The sequence below is a fragment of the Triturus cristatus genome, chromosome 1_1, assembly GCF_964204655.1.
Source record: "Triturus cristatus chromosome 1_1, aTriCri1.1, whole genome shotgun sequence".
Classification (NCBI taxonomy): Eukaryota; Metazoa; Chordata; class Amphibia; order Caudata; family Salamandridae; genus Triturus; species Triturus cristatus.
Window position 1 is genome coordinate 580,243,028 of NC_140579.1, and position 24,359 is coordinate 580,267,386.

At 45.2% G+C, this 24,359-nt stretch overlaps 1 protein-coding gene across 19 annotated transcripts in view; it reads right to left on the reverse strand.

The window, feature by feature from the left end:
- ANKS1A (ankyrin repeat and sterile alpha motif domain containing 1A) overlaps nt 1–24,359 on the reverse strand; it is a 1,389,901-nt gene that overhangs the window by 24,283 nt on the left and 1,341,259 nt on the right. For all 19 annotated transcript variants that reach the window (XR_014978931.1, XR_014978928.1, XR_014978939.1 and 16 more), the window contains one exon: nt 13,776–13,931. Coding sequence is in view for 16 of the 19 variants with exons in the window: in XM_085645485.1 (XP_085501611.1) it covers nt 13,776–13,931 (156 nt within the window). In the remaining 3 variants the exon portion in view is untranslated. The remainder of the gene's footprint in view (nt 1–13,775; nt 13,932–24,359) is intronic.

Below are 24,359 nucleotides of genomic sequence, written 5' to 3' on the forward strand. Positions count from 1 at the left end.
TGCCACTCATATGGTGAGCCTTGACTGCTAAGAACCCGTGGGCAGGAGTGCTGAGGATAGACAAGCTCTGAGACTATGTACTTCCTTGGGGCTACCGCTACTTGATAGGCTTGATTTCGTTGTACTGTGATACGACCAGGAAAGAAGCTGCCCTAATCAGGCTGCTTGTGCTATAGCTGTGTTCTGCCAGCACCACAGCTGTAAGCGGCCTGAGCGAAGCTGACTTTCATCACGGGCGTCAGATCCCAGTCTTGGGCATCTTCATCACCCTCGTTCACTGACTGCAAGATGGGCAGCCTCTGCTCTGTTGCAGTCTCCCAGACCTCTTGTTCTTGCCCTTACTCCTGGTACCACAGCATGTGAGAAGACCACCTCTTTTGAGACGATGGCCAAACTGATAACTGCAGCTATAGAAAGCTCAAGGTCCTCTCTTTGGAAACCTAGACAGACTCGGTGGTGGTGGAACTTAGAATACTCGGAGATGAACACAAAACATTGGTTGAAATGGTTACCCAAATAAATCGTACCCTGAAAGAAATGCAACTGCCAGGGGCGTAACAAACACCCCCGCAGCCCCCGCGGTGCGGGGGGGCCCCCAGACTTCAGTACGTGAAGGGGGCCCCCTCAGCTCATCTGAAGCGAGCTGTATGTCTCTTGCACTAAAGCAGCCTCTAAAGCAGCCTGCTCGGAGCTCTTTCCGCTGTCCCGGGACTGAAGAGAAATAATGAAACAACTTGCATTGTTTCTCTTCAGTCAGAGTCCAGAACAAGGGTGGGGGCCCCAGAGAGAGCATTCCCCAAAGGAAAACAACCTCTGAGAAGGGACGTTAATCTCAGAGCATTGAGACAGGAACTGGTGGCTCTCCTGGCTGCCTCTCCGGGGCTAGTTGTGTGTAAAGTAAACACTTCCCTGTTCCCTCGCTGCTTGGTACACTACAGCTGACCGGGCTGCTGCTCTTGCTTAAGGAGCATGGAGCATGGAAGCCACAGCCAGTGACGAGAAACCCACCCCCCTACAGACGGCCAACTTCTGCTCCAAGCTGTTCTTTTGGCGAGTGACAGAAACACGCTCTGCCCTTAACCTCTCGGTCAGCAGTGGTGAACTGACACATGCTGCTGCCACGAGGTGTTTAACTCATGTCAGAACTGCCGAGCTTTTGAGCTCTTGTGAGGCCGGGGTATCCTGACTAAGGCCCCACCAGATGGTTTCATGTGCAGTACAGTTGACGGGCTCATGGGATGGGAGGGGGTATCCAGTCCTTAAAATGAATGATTTAAGTCAACACTGATGTTTTCCGTTCTGTGCCTGTGGATGATGTGTGTTATCAGTGGGTCGGTCTTCGACGTTCCAGCCTTGGGTCTAAGTAGAGGTGGACAGTGGCACGCCAACAAATTAACAGGGGAGTGTCGAGCCAAGGGTCTGGGTTGGCTTAGAGCTCTTGCACGAGCCGAGCCCTGGAAATGTTACCGTCATTCAAAATATAGTACATTCTCTTCAAAATTAAAATAGTGCATTTCTTTGACATGAGACAGGTTTGACATTAATAAGTTACATTATAGGTTTATATTGAGAGGTAATGAAGAAAGGGGAATGATAAAAAATATTTGCCTGAGAATACAGTGTGGTTAAGTGGGGAAGCTGAGATTCATCCCGGGCTTTCTGGTTTCACTTTGTACAAGTCAACCACTAAAGGGGCATCGGTTTTCTTTTTACCACAACTGTTAATGCTTTGTTTTAAACTTTGTGAGCTACGGTAGAGCGAAGGTGGCAGACAGAACCATGTGAAAACTTGGCTTGTTTGGGCTCGAGGTTCCACGAGAACCTGGAGCTGACCCAGAGCCCGGCCCCAGATATAAGTTGCCTACCCACCTCTAGGCCTAAGTGCTTCAGTGTGCGACGCTCCAACACGGTGAGGAGTACCAAGTGCCTAAATAACAACTGTGAAAAGAGCTCCTCGGCTGCCAGCCTCTCAAGTCTTTAACCAGTTGATTTGGAAAGAGCTCTGTTATTAATTACTCTGCTGTAGTGTTAAAGCGCACAGTAGCGGTCAGCGCGGCATCTTGCATAGCGAAATTAATAATTGTATTGCATACATTCTTTTTTACCTCTCACTTATACCTGCTCAGCTTTGTGTAGATAACAGTGGTGTTGAGGTATCATAGCGCCTCAGGTGTAATTCGGATGGCTAATGAATGACCGACCACATGCATGTATGTCCCGTTTTCGGACAATCTGTTGCTGTCTACACCATATTCCCCCAGTTTAACATTTTGAAACTTGGCTGCCATGTGAATGTCTACCCTTACTTGACATAAAAGGCGCGACTCATTTCCTGAGAGCGTTCATTCAAATCAGGAAGTAAACCAGGATTATTTGTTATGCAATCTGTTATGAGACCCAAACTTTTCCATCTCTTTCTCACAAAATCTTGGTCAATCAATCAATCATTCAAATCATTTGTAAAGCGCACTACATACCCGTGAGGGTTTCAAGGTGCTGCGGGGGGGAGAGGAGCTGCAACTACTGGTCGAAGAGCCAGGTCTTGAGTTGTCTCCTGAAGGTTAGCAGGTCTTCGGTTTGTCGTAGGTTGAGGGGGAGGGTGTTCCAGGTCTTGGCGGCGCGGTGGGAGAAGGACCTGCCTCCGGATGTGGCTCTACAGATGCGCGGGACCGTGGCCAGGGCGTGTTTCCTGTTGGGTACGTAGAAGGAGAGTCGGCTGTTGAGGTAGGCTGGGCCGGTTTTGTGGAGTGCCTTGTATGCGTGGATCAGGAGCTTGAAGGAGATCCTTCTGTCGACGGGGAGCCAGTGTAGGTTCCTGAGGTGGGGGGTGATGTGGTCGCGGCGCGGGATGTCGAGGATCAGACGTGCAGAGGTGTTCTGGATTCTTTGCAGTCTGTTGATGAGCTTGGACGAGGCTCCGGCGTAGAGAGCGTTTCCGTAGTCGAGTCTGCTGCAGGCTGGGGCGTGGGTGACTGTTTTCCTCGTGTTTGTCGGGATCCATCTGTAGATTTTGCGGAGCATGCGGAGGGTGTTGAAGCAGGTGAAGGAGACTGCATTGACTTGTTTGGTCATGGTGAGTTTTGAGTCGAGGATGACTCCCAGGTTGCGTGCGTGGTTGGTAGGGGCCGGGGAGTGTCCCCAGTGATGCGGGCCACCAGGAGTCGTCTCATGCTGAGGGGTTGGGCCCGAGGATGAGGATCTCCGTCTTGTCTGAGTTCAGCTTAAGACGGCTTTCCTTCATCCAGTCGGCGACGGCCTTCATTCCCTGGTGGAGGTTGGATTTGGCGGTGAGAGGGTCCTTGGTGAGGGAGAGGATCAGCTGGGTGTCGTCGGCGTAGATTATGTTGAGGTCGTGCTGTCGGGCGATGCGTGCTAGTGGTGCCATGTAGATGTTGAACAGCGTCGGGCTGAGGGAGGAACCTTGTGGGACGCCGCAGATGATCTCGGAGGCTTCGGATCGGAACGGGGGAGGCGGACTTTCTGAGTTCTGCCGGTGAGGAAGAAGGTGGTCCAGTCAAAGGAAAATGTCACGGATCCCTGCGTCGTGGAGGCGCGTGCATAGTGTGCCGTGGCAGACGGTGTCGAAGGCGGCGGAGAGATCCAGGAGGATGAGGGCCGCCATCTCGCCGTTGCCTAGTACGATCCTGATGTCGTCTGTGCCGTCGATGAGGGCGGTCTCGGTGCTGTGGTTGCTGCGGAAACCTGATTGGGAGAGGTCCAGGATGTTGTTGTCTTCGAGGTGAATGTTAACTATCTTCTCGATGACCTGGGAACGGAAGCAGGGAGATGGGCCGGAGGTTCTTGAGGTCGCTCGGATCCGCCTTGGGTTTCTTCAGTACGGCGTTGATCTCTGCGTGCTTCCAGTTCTCAGGGAAGGTAGCGGTCTCGAAGGAGAGGTTGATAATGTTGCGCAGGTGGGGTGCGATGGACCTGCCGGCTTTGTTGAAGATGTGGTGTGGGAGAGGGTCGGACGGGGATCTGGAGTGGATTGTGCCCATGGTCTTAATTGTGTCCTCGATGCTCACGTTGGCCCAGGTTGTCTGGGAGTCGTGGTTGGTGGGGTGCGGTGGGTCTGGCGTGACGAGGCCTGTAGGGGTTGTCCGGGGGTTGAAGCTGTCATGGATGTCAGTGATCTTGCGGTGAAAGAAGGTGGCGAGGGAGTCGCATAGGGCTTGCGATGGCGGGATGTCGTTGGCGCTGGAGCTGGGGTTGGAGAGTTCCTTCACAATGTTGAAGAGCTCCTTGCTGTTGTGTGCGTTGTTGTCAAGGCGGTCTGAGAAGGAGGTCCTTTTGGCGTTCCTGATGAGGTGGTGGTGGTGGTGGTTGCGGATGGCGTCTTTGTGGGCAGCGCGGCTGTCCGGCGTCTTGTTGCTGTGCCATATGTTCTCCAATTTCCGGCAGGTGCGCTTTGAAGTGAGGAGTTCCGGGGTGACCCAGCTGGCTCTTTTGCTGGTGTCTCTGTTGGCGGGCATTTTCAGCGGGGCTAAGGTGTTGGCGCAGTCGTTCATCCAGCGTCCGAGGGTGAGTGCACCATCGTCGGGGTTGGTGGGGTTGGTCGGTGGGTTGAGTGCGAGGCTTGTCTGTAGTTGTTCTTCGGTGACTTTGCCCCAGCAGCGGCGGGGGATCTGTAGGGTGCGGTGGTGTGTGAGGAGTCATTGTAATTGCACATTGTACAAAGCTCACGCATTACATTGTTTTCTCTGTTTTATCTTGACTTGCATAGTAAGGTACTTGTAGTGGTCGCCAGAAGTAGGAGCAGTGTGACAACCCCATTTGTTTTAACTTTCCACTATCAATGATTTGAAAACAGCGCTGAGAACTGAAGCATTTCAGTTTGGAGAGAGTGAGTTAACTTCCTTATCTCTGGAAAAAGAAACATGCCACTGAGAAAGTTCTCTCAGAGATGGAACCTACATAATATCAAAAGTTGTCTATTATCTGGGCGATGATCTTTGTCGCCAGCTCTGTAAAAAGAAAGTCAAGCCTCCATTGTGTTCCAACTGAAAGTTGTAAAACATCTGTTCCCCATGCACAAATTCCGTCAGATATGGAAGGTTTGTTGGATGTGTGCATCCTGAAGCAATATGTATGATGGTACTTTATTTTTGTATTTACATTTAAATTGCACTTACCACCCCTGAACGAGGCATAGAAACGCTTTGTGACGAGTATAGATAGTCTAGAGAAGATTAAGTATTTTTAGGTTGCAGGGATATGATTTCAAAGAACGAGAGTGTGAGCTGTGAAATGAGGTGTGACAATTGGCATAAATAGAGTAGTAGAAAATCTGTCAGGCAGACATGAACCTTTAGGGAAGATGAGGGTGGACAGTAAGGAGAGGTAACAATAACTTTAACTCAAGGTCAGGTGTTGATGCAGGCTTTTAGGAATATAGTGGGAGGAGTCTTTTCCAGATAGTTTGCGACCTGAGGATATAAAACAGTAGAAGGAACCATCCCTATTTGCATGTTTTTGTAGAGTATTGCCTTGTATTGTGTTATGGGATGCTGCGCCTCCGACGAGGCAGCACAATGCTGACAGGGCCAGGAGAATGTTGGCACCTCCAGGAACAGGATCTGCTGGGACGCATTGGAATGTAAACAAGCATTTGCAATGCAATTGGTCTCACATTTGTGAGAGTTTGAGCTATTGACGTTGTAAAGGACAATGTATTTTACATATGCATTTTCTGTTTGGAGTGGAGTAAATGTGTGTGGTGTCAAGTGGACATATGTGGTTTGGATTGGAATTGTTAGATGTTGTGTGGATTGGATCTGTGTAGTGAAATAATGTGGCATGGTGTACAGTGTAATTATGTGGTTTTTAGTGTACTGGAATTATGTGGAGTGGGATTGTGTGTCATGGAGTGGGATTGTATCTCATGGAGTGGGATTGTGTGTTTTGGAGTGGGATTATCTGGAATGCTATTTTGTGTTGTGGAGTGGTATGTGGGGGAGTTGACTTATGTGGTGTGCTGTTAAATATTGTAGCATGATGTAGAATTCTGTGGTGTAGATTGGTTGTATGTGGTGTGTTGTGTAATTGTGTTGTTGGTTTGATTTATGTAGTTTGATGTTGAATTATGTGGTGTGGAATGGAAATGTGTAGAGTTGAATTGTGACGTGGAAGTGTGCGGTGTTGAGTGAAAATTATGTTGAGTGGTATTATGAGGCATGGTGTGAAGTGTAGTTATGTGGAGTGTTGCTACGTGGCATAGACTGAATTTATGTGGAGTGTATTTATACAAAATGGAGTAGAGCTTAATTATGTGCAGGTTAGTTATGTGGTGCTGAGTGGTATTATGTGGGGTGTAATTATGTTGTGTGATGAATTGTGTGGGGCTGAATTGTGGAATTGTGTGATGTGTGGAATTATGTGGCATGGTGAGGTGTATAATTGTGCTGAGTGGCATTATGCAGCATGTTGCAGAGTTGTATTTTGTGGAGGGTAATTATGTGTTTTGGAGTCGAGTGTAAATATGTTGTGTGGAGTGTAATTATGTGGTTTGGAGTGGTATTAATTTGTGTGGAATGTTATTATGTGATGTGGAATTATGTGGTATGGAGTGATTGGAAATATGTGTTCTTTAATTTTTAGGATTGTAATTATGTGGTATGGAATGTTGTAGAGTTAAGTTATTTATAGTTGAATTGTATGGCATGGAATTATAGTTTAATTGTGTGGCATGGAATTATGAGATGTTCAAATGTGCTGTGTGTGGTAGAATTAGGTGGCATAGATTTGGACAAGCTGTGCATGCTAAGGCATTTATATCATGGGGTATACAGTTGACAATTGTCTATTTTTCTTTGGAAAAATAATATTCTTTACCTTTGGGTACATTTCTGAACACTTTGTTAAGCTAAAGTGTATTGTTGCATTGTGTGCGCATGCAGGGAAGAATTAGTGTCTGGCAGACATGCAAAATATCATCCTAGGTCACAGTATTAACTTCCACACTTCTAAGCAGTAATTCCAATCCTAGAATGAGTTACCTGTTTGCTTTACAACAACAGTTACTAAAACAAGTAAGTGCTTTGCTAGCCTGTATAAGTAGAAAAGGTTTTAAAGGGACTTGTTTTTGTGCAAGGTATTGCTTTTCCCAGTTCACAGAAGGGATAAAAACATCTCCATATAATAATACGGTTGACAGGAAGGTGCGATAGCAGAATATTGATATGTGTGGATCCGGTGAGGACTGTGGGCAGCAAGTGCTTGATACGCTATTTGCATAAGAAAATACTATATATTTTTTTTATTGTTATCCTCCATTAGTTATTAGTAAGGAAGGGGGAAGAGAAGCGTTCACCGACCGCATTCGGTTAGTCTTATGGAGACAAAGAATGCTGTGGTCTGTGGTAGATCCCGCCCAGAAGTCATAGGTATATGTATCAGGAGCTGCCATTGAAAGGAAGTGGAAATGCCAGTATTGATGGCTACTGTGCGGTTTCAGACTTTGCTGGGCTGACAGTGGGTGGAGAAATGCTACTTTGTCATTGGAGATTTAATTACATGAATCGCGCATTCTCTCTGGTGTTTGTCCATGGGGTACTTGCTGACTGGTGCTACACATGGGATCAGGTTTGCCTTTGACAGGAGGTATGGTTTAGTTGGGAACATAGTGTAAATTAATGTTGCCGTGAGGAAACAAAAATCAGACCCTTTGTACATTTAATATTATTGCATGCACCATGCACAGGATGAAACGTAGCAGGAACGGCTTTGGTGCCGTAGAGGCTGGCAGGAAGAACTGTTTTGGGGTGGTCAGTTGAAGAGATTGTTTAACATGTTTTACTACAGTGGCATTGGCGAGGGCAGCAGCTGAAAGGCTCTGTCTGTACTGGTAGGCAGTGATTAGATGGGGACCTGTCTTTCTGTCGGTGGTGGACAGGGGAGCAGTGGGCGGGGGCCACGGGTTCACAGTGACATCCGAGGGGTGGTTTTAAAGGCGGGCGGAGAAGCATAACTGCGGGTTTCGTGCGGGTGAGAGTAGAGTTAATGGCTGCGTTAGTAGCAGGCACGAAGGCAGTGGTCTGTGTTTGGAGGTGGTTAACTGAGCGGGCTTCGCTTGAAGGTGGGTCATCAAGTTGGAGGATGTGTTTGGTGGGCCGGCTGGAGGCAGTGTTATATAACTTTGCTGGAGGGCACAGCAGCAGTATTTACTGATGTATGTAAATCGCCCGATGAAAGGGTGGATGTGACCAATGTAAGAACCAGAATCCTTTTTTATGGCTGGGGTGAGCTCCTCCAGTATGGCGGGTCGCTGGCCTGAGACTTTTGACTGGCGCGGAGAATGGGGGGCCCCCTCCATGTACTTTGCAGGGGGGCCCCCTCAAGTTTCGTTACGCCACTGGCAACTGCATACTACAGAAACACACAGGCAGGTGTCTGACATGATGAATCATGTGCGCTACTTAGAGGGCTGAGGATGCTGAGGGCAGGGTGCAGTTTATAGAAGGAAGAGCATGGAGAACAACATCAGGGTGGTGGGCCTGGGAGAAGGCAAGGAGGGCAGATACCCAATCACATTCCTAGTGAACTGATTCAGAAGCTTCATGCTGTCCCATAAGCTAATCTTTTTATTCTCTATTGAGGCGGCCCCCCGGGTACCAACATGGTGCACTCGCAAAAGATCTGTGCCTCGCCCAATGGTGGATACAATTTAGCATTTTAAAAAAAGAGATGAAATTCAAGCAGTGTGCTGCCTAACTACTCTTGAACTTAATGATCGGATAATGCTGCTACCCGATTACACCGTAACTGTGCACAATGTTTATGCACAGCTGGACTGAACTGTGTCTTCTGCTTCTATACACTAGCTGTTCACTTGTGTGGACTATTTTGGCCGTGGTGTCGCGGACCACAACCTGCTGGGACTCTGCTTTGGTAGTCTGTGCTCGCGGATAACGACATGGAAAATGCAACCCACACTTATCAAAGACCCTGCCTTCCAGGCCACTCTGAGAAAAAAAACATTGATTTTTTTTTTATTTAAGCCACAACAGTTGCTGCTCACCCTGCAGAGTGGGAAGCCTTCAAAGGAACAATGAGGGCACTGCATAAATGCAGTAGTTGAAGCTCGACACATGATAGAATCAGACTTTCAGAAATGCAAAGACACACTTCTTTGTTTGCAGACTTGGGCCGCTGACAGCATGATAGAAATTCAGGTACTAGTTGAAGCGCAAGACAAGCACATCTCTCTGCTGGAACAACTGCACTGTGTTAATTACGTTGCTCATGCTACCTGGACTCAAAAAGAGGCTGACTTTTTAGCCTGGCTAGCTAAGCAAGAACATTCTCATTTACCAATACTTTGCCTCCGCCTTGCCACAGACATACATATTTACACACAGGCTGAAATTAATTCTCCTTTTCCCACCATTAAGAGCAACAATATAACATGTTTCCTAGAAGGCATTCCCTCTCCCTTTTATCACTCATGCGTAGCGCTGCAAACTAGACCCTACCATAACTTAGGCATACATAAAGGAAGCTATTTTCTCCTCGTCCTTGTCCTGATGGACTTCCACTAGAGCTCTGCTGGACCTATCCTGACACTACCCCGACATCATAGCTTCACATCTGGAGTACCTTTAGACGGAGGCTCTATCGAGCAAGATCCTACCCCCTTCTCTCTGGAAGGCTCTATTGGTCTCTATCCCTAAGCTGGGTGGGGATGCAATGGAGGTTTTCAACTATAAGCCACTAGTAACCTCAACACAGACTACAAAACCCTAGGTGCAAACATGGTCTTGGACTTGAAGGCATTAGATTTTTTGGACTGTATCTTTTCTGCCTGCTTGACCGCTAGGGGTTTGGCAACTTCTCTATACTGTTCCAGCAGTGAGAGCTTGAACTGGACCCTATGTCTCAAACATCATAATATCCACAAAGGCACTAAACGGGGCTGCATGTTGTCCCCACTTCTTTTCATTATGGACATGGAGACGTTGGCTTACAGGTTATGAGAAGAGGGAGCTTGATGGGGAAAATCCCTTGACGACCAGACGCACTCTGTAGCACTTTGCACTCTGTAGCACTTTATGAGGACGATCATTTACTATACCTCCTCCTTTTGCCTCTTGGACCGCTCTAGACCTCAGTCTAGCTCTGTGGGTCGGAATTGGAGGGTGATTTCCCCCGAGAATCTAGCCCCTCATCTCTCAAGGTCCGTCCTTGAGGAGGCTAAAGATCTGGATTCTCGACTGGCTAACTTCAACCATTGGATCACTTCGGCTATGGATCTCCTAGCCCCTATTAGACCCATTAAATCCTCCCGTGCTACTCCCTCTGCACCATGGTACTCGGATGAACTTCGTACCTGTAAAACGACCTGCAAACGGCTCGAGAGAAGTTGGAGACGGGCCTACTCCCCTAACAGCAAATCTAAATATAAAACTGCCCTTAAGGAGTATAGGAAGAAAATTATAGAATTATAGATCATAAGAGATCCCACTTGGAGGAGAAAATTACTCGGGCACAAGGCTCCTCTAGAGTAATTTTTGACACTGTCAGAGCCTTTACTGACCCTTTGGCCCTCAAACGCCAACCTTTGGTATCCCAGTCTCTTTGCAATGACCTCTCCAGTTACTTTGAGGATAAGATTGTTACAATTCAGAATTCCTTTCCTAGCAAAATCAACCCTTCCCATCTGAAATCCTGTCCGGTCAGCTCCAACCCCGACAAGGTTTTTTCCAACTTTGAGGTGATTACCCCGGAACACTCTCTGGCTGAATTACTTAAATGTAAATCCGGTTCCCCTTTGGACCCTTGGCCGGCTAAACAGTATGAATCCCTTGCCCCATTGCTTAATCCTTTTTTAAATAAAATTTGGAATGACTCCCTTCGGACAGGTATCTATCCCGACTCTTGGAAACACGCTAGATTGGTTCCCATTATCAAAAAAGCAACCGCAAACCCCTCTGAACCAGCTAACTATCGTCCCATCTCCCTGCTCCCCGCCCCAGCTAAAGTGCTGGAGAAACTTGTTCAACGACAACTGTCTGGTTTCTTGGAAATTAATGGTGCTTTCCACTTCTCACAGCACGGCTTCAGGTCGGGTCATAGCACCGAATCTGCTTTAATAGAGATGGCTTACGCCATCAGATAGAAGTTAGACGAGGGATCTAGAGCGGTGTTGGTGCTGCACGACTTGTCGGCCGCATTCGACAGCGTCTCCCACCCCGTCCACCTTGATCGTCTGCAGGCAAAAGGCATTCAAGGTAAGGCCTTGGAATGGCTTGCCTCCTTTCTGTCCAATCGGACTCAGGCAGTTTTCACTCCCCCTTTCACCTCAGACAACCGCCCCCTCAGATGGGGCATCCCTCAGGGCTCCTCACTGAGTCCCCTTCTGTTTAATGTGTATTTTTCCCCGTTAGCCGAGATCATTACTCAATCTGGAATCCAGGCCACTTCTTATGCGGACGATATACAGCTTCTGTTTTCATTTGAGTCCCCCTCCCATTCCACCTTTGACCCGTTGAAAAACTGCCTCCGGAACATCGCTAGCTCGATGGATAATAACTCCCTCCAGATTAATGCTAGCAAAACCGAGGTCATATTTTTCCATCAGCCTTCGCATCTGGACCCTAACCTGTGGTGGCCACTTGATCTGAGCTCACCCCCCTTGCCTAAAGACTCAGTGAAAAATCTCGGAGTAATCTGGGATACCAATCTTTCTTTTCAGAAACAAGTACAGTCAGTAGCGGTGTCCTGTTTTTCGAAGATGAGGATGATGAAAAAATGTATTAATTTTCTCCCTAGCCATACTAGGAAAACTATTGTGCAGGCTTTAATTACTTCCCATCTAGATTACGCCAACGGACTGTATCTAGGTCTCTCCTGCGGCCTTCAGCGACGTCTTCAGACAGTCCAAAATGCTGATGTCTGTCTGGTTTGTGGTCTCCCACTTCGTGAACATATTACTCCCCATCGTCACAGGTTGCATTGGCTTCCAGTTCACAAAAGGGCGGAATTTAAGGCTCTTACCCTTGCTCATCGTGCGATCAATGGTAAAGGCTCCGCTCATCTATCTTCTTGCCTTCGTCCTTACAGTAATACTCGACTTCTTCGTTCTAGCTTTAAACATCTTCTTTTAACACCCAGAGTCAAAAAAGCTCGATCTGGGGGGAAAACATTCCAAATCTGTGCCTCCTCCCTCTGGAATAACCTACCCTTGCCCATTAGAACTATCCGGGAGGAACTTCCCTTCCGGAGAGCTGTGAAGACTTTTCTTTTCTGTTAAACATTTTCTGAATTCTGGCACATCCTCCGCTCTCACATAAGCGCCGGGACACCCCGTTGGGGTATCTGTGCGATATACAAAATTTCCAAATAAATAAATAAATAATACCTCAAAGATGCAACCAGTGACCATGCTGAAATAGCATCTACTCTGTGTGCCTTTGCCTCTTCATCTGGCCTGTGGGTCAACTGGGAAAAGTTAAGTGTATTTCCTCTACAGCCTGGTGTACCAGAGGAAGGACGAGACATGAGGAGGGGTTTGATACTCACCTGCAAGAAAAGACCTTCAAATACCTAGGGATTACGGTTTATCATGACGCTACTGATCTACTTCATTGCATCATTGCGGGGCCGGTCTCAGTCATCCGGTGTCAAATTAGACTTTGGCAGGCACCCCCGTTGCCTGTGTCAGACCCAAAAGTGCTTTCCAATGTGATTATCCTGCTGTATTTCCTTTATTACTTTGCTAACCTCCCACTGCTGTTAACAGTGAAATTCTTTCACTTGCTGGACATCCTGGTGGGCAAACTCATCTGGCGAAATGGTCGGCGTCACATTACGCTAGCAAAGTTTACATTGTCAACAGATAAAGGAGGGTTTGGAGTCCTAAGTTTTGACAATTATTCTCTGGCATTAGTCAGACACAAATGAAACCTAAGAGTCATTAGTGACCAAGGGTATTATGTAGATAAAGGAACAAAGGCCCCTAAAAGGTAATATTTGGGTATAATATTTCTGGGAGAAATAGAAAGCCCAGGAATTGTCCAATTGGACAATAAAGAGTATTTTATTTTTACAATAAAGGACCGTTTCAGGAGACTAACCCCTGCCAGGGTAATTCAAAACAAGTGTTAAAACCAGAGAAAACACAGAAAAAAATTAAAAAACAATTTTAGGCAAAACAACAGTGACCAACAACCATATACACACTTAAATTCACTAAATTACAAAACAAAGCACTACTGCACCCAAATTTAGATTATAAAAAAATCTAGCGGGTCGAGGACGTCTTGATCCCTTTACAATGTGGGATCATCACAGGACAACATTATAGCTTGCCTGAGATCATAACTCAATAATATTATTTAACACCTGGGACCATGGTGTTAATAAGTGATAAGAAGGCGGTCTCTTAATGCGTGCGACCTGGCGGAAGTGTAGTCTCTCGTGTTTATCATGTATTTACTTCAATCGGTCCAGGAATTACTGCAAAATAATGGGCTCTGGCCACCAAATTATCAGTTAACTCACCAAGGCTGTAGGTGAGGGAGAACTATCTGCATTTTTGACCTTGCTGACACCGACCAACAATAGCACATCATGGTGGTTTAGAACCTCTTGATGTACTACCCCTTTGAGCTCATGGCACCAGTCCCTGAAGATCATCATTCTGTAGCACGTTACTCAAGCTCCTAGGTTCAGTTATCCTAAAGATGGCATATGTGTCTGCTACACCAAAACGGTTAACAATATAACTTGAATACAATCATGATTCTTCCGCCCTGTGGACTTTAAGAGCTTCTACATACCGTGGATCTGCGGACGCTTGCTCGTGGTTTGGGCACTGGTTTCGAAGACTTTGTTTCAGTGGTATCTGCTGATCTTGATTTCTGGGCCTGCAATGCCAACTGATAAGCCACCTCAAACGCCTGCCCTAGTGTCAGGATAATCTCGTATGTCAAATTCTGGAAGACATGCAATGGAAAATGTAAGCAAATAAAGTAGAGAATGTTTAATTTAAGACTGAACAGATCCCACATTAGTGAATGTTTGCAATATTTTTAAAGGTCTGTGAAATTAAACAAAACACAAACCCTACATTTCTGAGAATATATTACCACCTACTGGGTTTGATGGAGTCAATCAGAATGTAAAACTGGAATTGTAATCAATGCAGATATCTCAACTTCTGGGCTTGCAGTCATTTCCTCCATAATCACTGAGGCATACTTCATGTATAACTGAAAACTGGATCACTTTTTATAAAGCACACTTTAAAATGTTGTTAAATCTCAGGAAAATGGTCAGCCCCTTCAGCTCACACCCAAGTATTGGCCCCAGAACAGCCTGCCTGTTTCTCTATAAATATATAAATCATAGGGATGCATGAAAGTTCGCTGGTAGGAAGTGGGTCGCAGCACTAGGAGCAAAGCTATCTAGGAATTCACTTATCCTGTTGCTTTACCTTAAAACTAATTTCAAGCAGTGGTCCAAGTGGGCGGGATCGGCAGGGCAAGGCCTGCCCCTACTACTTTAATTTCATGGAGTCCGTTCCCCTACTTTCTTATTTTAAACATGCCTCCCAGACAGCAGAAATCGCCAAGGCCGATAGTTAAGGCTCCGCTTTTGCAGACGGGCAGAGAAGAAAAGGGACTCTGTCTTTTCCTTCGTGCCCAGAGAAGACAAGGACAGTGTCCAGTTCTCCTGGCGCTGGTAGCTGCCCCCCCCCTCTTTGTTCACCCTCTTCCCAGGCTCTCTTTCTGTCTCACTCCTCATTTAGTGAAAACCGAGACTTCAAGAAACCGGTATTACCTTCTCTTTCCTCCTTTCGTTTATTAACTCCACTGTGAAATGGATCAAAAAAAGAAAAAGAAAAACACTTGCTGGAAACATCTTTTTCTGACATTTTTCAATGTCCAAGTGCAGCCTCGGGGTGGCGAGAGATAAAACATTCAAAATATGAAAAATAACTAACTAACTAACTAAAGTAAGACAGAGTGGTTGCAAAGTGGCCAGACTGATTTATTCACACCTAAACACATTAGCGCCACTTTACAGTGTTTGCCAGTGAAGCGCTACTTTGTTTTCCGTGGGTGGGAAAGTGCACTATTCCTGGAGGTACTGAAATACCTGCTTGATGGGTGAATTGGAAAACAAAATGTATACAGCGGCTGTGTGTTCACGAATGTAGCCTTTTTAATCCATACCGCTTACGTTTTGTAAGGATATAAGCAATGGGCATTGAAACGGGTTCCTTCTGGGCCCTGTAGTCATGGCCTTAAATTTTCAGGCAAAAGCACACACTAATTTATGAATAATGAGTGGAAAAAGAAAAAGGTAACCATGTTTTTCCTGTAACATTTCACATGCTTTACTTAATCTTGCATTCCCTATGAGTGTTTGCTTTTTCTAGGATGTTAATTTATTTATTTTTGGCAGCATATTGCTCGTCTAGTGCGTAATGTGAATTGAGTCACATCCAGGTGTTTATAGCGGGTAAGTACCTTGCAAGTTTCTCTCCGTGGAGCAGTATGGTGCTCAGTGGAGGAGAGGATGTGGCACTATGGTCAGAGCTGCTAAATGTTGAACTGGGGAACCAGGTTCAGCCTTCATGACCAGTCCACCAGACCACTCCCCCTGAGGGAGCACATTCCCATGCTAGACCTTAGAAGGCCCCGCAAGATCTTAAAAGCCCTGGTGTCGTAGCACCAGCAGGTGGACCCTAGCAGTGGCAAATGTGGGTTAACCTTGAAGGCCTGTCCGCCACAATTCATTCTGAAGTTCACCTCCAGTCTTGCGGCAGGCCTATGAAGCAGCACACCTTAGAGCGACAGTGACTCTGTCACTGAGGTCACAGGACCCTTGAGCAGGGTGGCTCTAGGGCAGTGCGACCGCCCCAGGCGCTGACCAGCCGCGGTCCGTGCAGGTAACAGTGGTGAGGCAGAGGGGCCAGGTAAGGGGGGATTTCGAGTGACGATGCAGAGAGAAAAATTAATAAATAATTAATTTTCCCTCTGCATCGTCCCTCGAAATCCCCCCTTACCCGGCCCCCCCCACCCCACACCCCCGCTGTTACCTACACGGACCGCGGCTGGCGCGGACTTCAGGTGGGGGCATCGTGTTTGCAAATATAATATGGTTTTAAAAGCACTTGCTGCCTCCTTCCTAGCCTCCAACAATTTTCAGCAACAATAAAAATGATATGAAAACTTTTCCCTGGCTTAGAAATAACTTCTACAGAAACTTAAGGTTGTAAAGTCTCATTATCATCATAATGACCTTATTCGTAATATTTTTATCGATCCATAAAAGTGCATAAAATACGAAGAGAAAATATCATTTATAAGAATAAAAACTTCTATCAATAGATCCAAAAAGAACATGAAATAGATACTACATCTTATATCAAATTTAAACTCATTCAATTAGTAGTTAGAACTTAATTAATAAATATCATCTTGTTTCCTTAAATTTTACAAATTATTATCAGCCCAAAATCATCTTTCAATCAGCTTCATAGACTATGTTATCTAAAAATGTAAGCGATTTCCTTCTTTTTATTGTAAGGGTTATATATCCAGCACCAACTCGGCATACTAATTCATTATTGAGGGTATAAATAAAATTCATGGCATCCTGATAAAAGAAAAGTTTCTTTGCTATAAATATTGGCCGTAAAAATATTCTCCTTATATCTCGATAAAACTTACAGAACAGCATAAAGTGCATCGTGGACTGGGTAGTTTTCTCTTCACATGGGCATCTGTAAACAATTTTCTGCCATCTTTCATGCTTTGGAAAAGCCACCAGTTCATGGACAGTGCCCAAACGTAACCTTGGCAGGTAAAATCTGTCCTGGGTATTTGTAACTTTAACTAGATATTCAGGTAGACCAAACGGCGACATACTAGCCATATATCTTGATATGCTTGATTTTTTCTCTTCTCTGCTAGCTCTTTGTTGGCTTTGTTTCTTCATGTAATTCTTTTTAATTTCATTTTTGCTGTATTGCAGAATTCCTGCGGGACTAGTCATTGATAGGTCTATCGATCTCCTTCAATAGCTTATCCATATATGCTAGCCATGAGATTTTATTGAAATGTTCCAGTGCTAACCTGTCCTTAATTATGTCCCTGTTGAACTTTGTTCCCTCCCTGCACCAGATGTTATGCCAAGAGCATAAAGCTCTTGCTTGAATTAGGTCGGCAACATACGATGCATCCAGTTCTTTATGTAGGAGATAAACGGATGTAGACCTTGGTACAGCCTGCATAGGGCAGAAAAAACAAATTTCACAGGATTGTAATATATTTGCACTGGCATTACCCCATACTACAGAGCCATAGGTTGCTACTGATAGGCATTTACTGCCATATAGTTTGAGTATATCGCAAATAGGTCTACTGCCTATCTTGTTACAAAATCTGAAAATAGCCTCCATAGTTATGATAAGTTTAAGCTTTAACTGGACTATATGGGGGCCGCAATTACTATTGAGAATAAAATGCCTAAATAGGAGAAATTTTGGACTTCTGTCAGAATATGTTCCCTCACACAGTGAGTCTTTTTCTTAGCCATACCCCATCTGCAGACCATCACAAACGTTTTAGTGAGATTTCATTTTAGGTCTTTTTGCTCCATGTACGAGACAAAAGCTTCGACCAGTTGTTTCAGTCCATTTGCAATCTAGATATTAGGACTGCGTCGTCTGTATACAGGAGCAGCGGGGTTGGACGGGAGCCTATTTTGGGGCATCTGTGTTAAATTCTTGGAGGGTTTTGTCAATCCCAATAATGTATAAAGAGAAGAGAAGGGGTGCAATAACACAGCCCTGCCTTATTCCCCTGGACAGCTTACTTGGAGTCTCAAACATAGCCCTTGCATTAACCAGCCGATAGGTAGGGCATTTCAGGTTGGGGCATAAGATCACGCATCCCAAGGAGTAGCAAAGCTTAGGGAAATGAAATCTTGATTGAGAACCAAAATCATTAGCTTACACAATGAAATAGCTTCTGTCCAGACAGGCAGGGACTTCTTGATGATACTGTTCCTAAATAGGAGAAAATGTGATGGAGAAGACATTCTTTCACAAAGTTCCGAAGCAGACCATCCGCTTGGAGGTTGGGTTTCCAACAATGTTAGCAGTCTGTGGCCATGCTCATACAAATCTCTAGCTATTCTCCCACATTAAGGATGTAGTCAATAATGGCTCTTTTGTTCAGCATGGTGGTCACTGATCCCACTCACATCACCCAAGGTGACAAAAAACATCTTACATGGCATGGAAACAAGAAATTAGGTAGGAACCTTTGCTTTTACAAACGCCTCAAGAAGTTCAGGATGAGGAAAATCTCACAAACAGCAGTAGCATGATAGGCATACATGCTAGACTACACACATAAAACAAATGAAACTACGATCTTCTACTGGGACAAAATGAAAATGTATTTGCATCTGCAGTATTCCTTTATGGGTATGTTCATTATATGCAAAAAGATATTCCAACATGACTAGCTAGGTCAATGAGTACATTTTTCAATAAACCATTACATTTTTTGACAATAGAAAGCATTACAAAGACCACTGATTAATGACAAAAGCATGTGGCTTTACTTTTTCTCCTCACCTAGCCTTCGTTAAATCAACAACAAAATTAATCATCCGTAACAGAAATCCTAATTATCCACTCCAAGGCTAGAAAGCTCACGTGGGTACCTACTAGGATTAACCTCGCTTAACTGTTCAACCAGTCGGATAATATCTTGACATTCACTTGACCAGATCAGTGCCTCAATTACCCAGTTACCCTACAGCCATGTCCAAAATCACATTACACCTATTATCTTAAAAATGTGAGACTGTAAAGCAGCGCTCCATTCCAACATAAGTAGTAATCTAGCCCAGTTGACAACCTGTCTGCTTCTTCCTCCACTAGGTCCGATCGGCCCATTACAAAACCCCCAAAGTACAGTCAGTCCTTCTAGGTGCTCTTCAATTTAGCCATGCAGAGCTGCAAGACCTAATCCCGCCCCCCCAAAAAAAATATTCATCTTTTTAAATCTATTCAATTTGCTTTTATCCTCACAGTTTACAGGACCATAACAGAAAAGATATTAATTTTGACCCAAAGGTTAGATATTCCTTCCCCCTTTACTACATTAAAAATGCATCCATAATCTTCGTCTGACACTTTGAGCATGATGTTAGCTCCTCCAATCCCATCAAGATACCAGTATACGAGAGTCACTTAAGTATAAAATCTCTTTCAATGTAAAAGGAATACTAAGCTATATACAACTTGAAATTCGGAGCCAAGCAATCTTAAAAACTGTGTTCTCAGAGAACATAGCCTCATGAATTTTTCTGGAATTTTCATGAAGAATGTGCCCTGTTGTATATGATGGTAGTGTGCTCATATTCTCTTTTTTAAGAAGCTTCCACCTTCACTTGTATTACCACCTCTCCACTGTACAGCTTTTTGATGTCGTTTTCGAAAACAGAAGTTTCATTTTCAAGCATGACCACTTCAGCATTGAGGTTTACAGTCTTCCCCTTGATTTTTTTGTGTTTGATCTGTTTATTAAGTTTTGTGTATCTACAATAGCAGAATACTGTAAATCACATCATCAGCAGAATACAACTGGGAAATGCAATTGGGCATGGTGTTAACTCAGTGTGATAAGTACATCGAAGTATGTCTCTCAAAGGGTCAAAAGTTGTCAAGCAATAAAGAAACAATTCTAGACAAAGGTTCTGCTGCTGAAGTGTAATAAGATGTCCAATTTGCTTGCGTAATACACTGCAATCCCAAGTGCAACAATGTATGTTAATGGCATTAAACTTGCTTATTGCTTAACAATTTATAACAATAAAAAACTGAAATACATAAAAAGAAAGTAACGTGCCGCAACTCCAAAAGTAACTGGTCCGCAGCAAAATAGACAATCAACTCCGTATTAATTTCTTTTTAAAAGACCCAAGCAAAGGGCCGGTCTTGAACTGCAGTCCTCTATGAAGATGAAGTTCTTGAAAGTGCCTAACCAGAGGGTCCATTCGATAATAAAAAAGTAACGGGGAAAGCGGGCACCCCTGTCTGGTGCCCCGAGAAAGGCAGAAAGACCGCGACAATGTACAGTTCAAGCGGAGCCTAGCAGTGGGGTTCTGGTATAGGAGTGCAGTGAGAGCTATAAAACCCTTTGGCATGCCCATTGTGTGCATCACTGCCAGGAAAAAATGCCATTCCAGAGAATCAAAGGCCTTTTTGGAGTCAAGTAATATCGCAGCAGCAAGCACCTCCGCTGAAATTCTATGCCAGACAGCAAATAGCGTCTTCAGATTCAGGGTGGTCGATCTATGGGGAATGAAACCAGATTGAGCTGGGGAAATGATCCGGTCTACTAACAGAGCTAGACGCGACGCAATCATTTTGGCCAAGATTTTATAATCTAAGTTCAGGAGCGAGAGAGGCCGATATGCTCTACATGACGACAGATCTTTACCCGGCTTGAGAAGTAGTATAATTACTGCTTTCCGTAGTGTGGGGGGCAATTCGCCTTTTTCCAAGGCTTCATTATAAACTTCGAGCAAATGTGGTATCAATAGGTCTTTATAAGCCTTATAAAAATCTCCAGAAAATCCATCTAGTCCGGGGGCCATGGATCCATCGATCGAGTCTATCGTGCTGGAGATTTCCTCTTTAGTAAAGGGTTCCGCATGTAACTCCTGCATTAAGTTTTCTAGCCAGACCACCACAATCTCTGCCAGGTGGGTTGCTTGTGCAGAGCCATCATCGTCTCTCCGGGAAGTGTAGAGGTTTATGTAGTATGATAAAAATGAATCTCGTATTTCCGTTGTGCTCGTGAGAATCTGTCCTGCAGGGGTGCGAATCTCAGTGATATAGGCACGTCTGGTGTGGGGTTTCAACAGCCTGGTCAACGTCCGCCCTTGCCATATCCCGCTCTCCATATCGCCGGGCATTACTGTATTTGGTTAAAAAAATAAAAAAAAGAGTTTCCCTTTCTGCAGCCTCCCTAAATTCAGTCAGAAGGGTTAATCTAGTGCCATATCGTGTGGCGTCGGGCAGCCTGCTCCCTATCTAGGTCTTCTAATTTTCGCTCAATGCTCATAATCATAGCTCTGATATCTTTTAATACTCCTGCATCTTTAGAAATGCAAACGCGTGGCTGCCCGAGGAAATGGAGCAGGATAGGGGGGCCTGGAATAAGTACAGGGGATACATTTGTGAACCTCCAGACATAAGAGCGGAGGGGGACTCGGACACTGAAAACGAGGAGGAGCTGGAAGTGTAATGGGGAGGGTTATCTTTTTCCGGGGCATCTGTGAGGCTCGAGCACCAAGTGCTACAACGTCGAACATGCAAAATGTAACGTTTAGAAGTATTTGGATAATGTACCTAATTAGTTTGTGCCTTGAATGCAAATATAATAAAAAGTTTTCACAAAAAAAAAAAGAAATGCAAACGCCACGGAGGTAGGCCTTAAAAGCCTCCCAGAGTGTCACCCAAGTAGCAACTGAGCCCATGTTTAATTCAAAATATTCTTCAATAGCTACCTGAAGCTCTGCTCGAAAGAGACCATCTAGCAGTATCCGTCCAGGAAATGTCCACTGTCTTTCCACCCCTGCAGGCCTAGGGACCAGCAGCTATAAACCCACTGGGGCGAGGTCCGAATACGTTCTGGTGAGTAGTTTAATATCTTTGTACCAAGTATACAAATTTGGAGTAATTAACCAATAATCTAATCTGGTCCAGGTATCATACTGGGCGGCGTAATGTGTGTAGGCGGGGGTGGTCTGATGTCGTCGTCGCCAAATATCTAACAGTCCAATTGAATCGCAAAGCTCAAACAGAGCTTGGCGCGCTTGTGGCTTAGCATCTGAGGAAACGGAAGAGCGGTCTAGTTTTGGGTCAATTAGTAAATTAAAATCTCCCCCCATGCATATAAACTCTGCCTCCATTTGAAGAATGTGGGAATGTACATCATGAAAATACTCCGGACAATCTTTGTCAGGGGCGTATATGTTCACTAGGGCTACACGGTGGCCCATTAATTGTCCCGTTACCATGGTATAGCGGCTCTCTGCATCATTATGTACTTTATGTAGGTGAAATGGCAAGCGTTTATGTATTAAAATCGCTGTACCACGAGCATAGGTGCTGGCCCCAGTGAAATATCAATGTGGACCCCAAGTGGAAGCAAACGAAGTAACCTCTGTTCTAGGGAGGTGAGTCTCTTGCAGAAATGCAATATCAATCCCATGTCTTTGTAGATTTTGCACTACATTCCTTCTTTTCTTGGCATTGTTCAACCCCCTAGCATTCCAAGTGATAATTTTAAGGTTGGAAGAGGTAGGTAAATCATCTATAGCAGGCATATTAATCTGTTAAACATTGTATTCAATATTGAATTCAAATTGTTGGTGGTATTAACGTGGCAAAGTGTACAACTAATGAAATGGAGCGGCAGCAAATATAGCCAGGAATATGGTAAACCCCCTCCCCCCACCCCATCACTGCACACACTGAAGCAGGGAACATCCCCAGTAAGCATACAGTTAGCTACCCCAAACAAACCATTCAACACTGAAGAGAGAGAAGTATCCGAACAAATTATCAACATCGTACACAAAAGTGTGCTAAACACGGGGGGCGGGGGGATAACGCCACTCCTTGTACCCAAATTGCGTAGTTTCGCCTTCACACTGCAACATAATAGTAAAATCTGGGTACAATGATAGTGTAGAAGCATGCCAGCTTAGTGAGCCCTTTTCCCTTGCTAGTCGCTGTGCGGTGTCCCGGTAGCAAAAATTTAGCAGGCGCGCAATTACAGGTCTAGGGAGCAGCCAGGGTTAGGATGAGGGCCCAGTGAGCGATGGGCGCGCTCAACAATGAAAACGGAGGTGAAAGCTCCTCTGCCAAATAGATCAGCTAATATGTTTTCCACAAACTGATCGAAACGACCAGTATTGGAAGTTTCTGGAACGCCTGGTTCGTGGAGACCCACTGCATGCCAAGATGCCAAATCCGCTGCTGAGATAATCCTGCAGCCCCTGGGCGAACTCTGCAGTGGGATTACAGGGGTGTAGCGGTTTTAGTAAGATATAGGCTGCGTTGGAAGCAATGATACACCACACATAATAGTACGGGATGGGGCCGGGGGCCCTTAGTACATGGGTGGAATAGATGGAGGAGGGCTTCTAGACTCCAGGCATGGGCATCCGTTGCCGTGTCTGCAAGGTGTAGTCCAGCCATCCAGCGAGCCACCCACTGGAGCTGGGATGCTAGATAATAGTGCTCATAGTTAGGCACCGCCATCCCTCGCTAATCAGTTGGTAAATACAGTTTCAATAGGGCCACATTACATCGAGATTTATTCCATATTAAGTTACGGATCAGACTTTCAGGAGGTCGAAAAATAGATGTGGGAATATACAGTGGTAAATTGGTAAAATAATAGAGGAGGCAGGGAAGCACCACCATTTTCAAATGGGCAATGCGCCCAGCCACTGATAACAAGAGCATCTTCCAGAAAGATAGCTGGGAAGTCAAGAGGGTGATCGTCCGTGTAAGATTATCGTCAAACAGATCTTGGTCTGTATGATAAATCCCGATGCCTAAATAGCAGAACATGGTCGGTTGTCAAGTCACATGTGTTCCATTGATTGCAAATGCTGGGTCTGGCAAGGTAGGAACACATGTGAATAAACAGGATTTTCCCCAATATACACATAATCCAGATAGGTATGCAAGCATGTCTAGGAGATGGGGTATCTCATCCGGGACAGAATGGACATCTCTAATGCACAATAGTATGTTGTCTTCGTACAGCGATAGGGCATTCACTCCCATCACTCATTGGTATACCTCAGGTCCCAGCCAATGAGCGCATAGCAAGGGCCAGTGGTTCTTTTGCCAGGGAGAAAGGTAATGGGGCAACCCTGTCTAGAGCCCCTACACACCTGCACTGGTTTGAAAACAAGATTGCCTGTCTTGACCATCAAGGTCGACTGTTCATAGAGGAATTGCAACAAATGGAGATACTGGAGTCCAATGCCATAACGCTGGAGGACTTCGAATAAGTAGGCCGATTCAAGAGTGTCAAATGCATTTTCAATATCTAATACCAGGCATCCCGATCTGGGTCAGGTGTGCGTGGCATAACATAAGAGTTGAAATAGGCATCATATATTAAACGAAGTGGCATGGGCCGGGCCAAAACCATTTTGGTCTGCATGTATCAGAGAAGGCACTGAAGGTGCCAATCTCTCCACCAGTATACTAGCTAGTTTCTAGTATTCTGTGTTTAATAACGCCAACGGTTAATAGGAACCCAACATCGTGTGGTCCTCGTCAGGGTTGGAAGGGAGACCAGTGT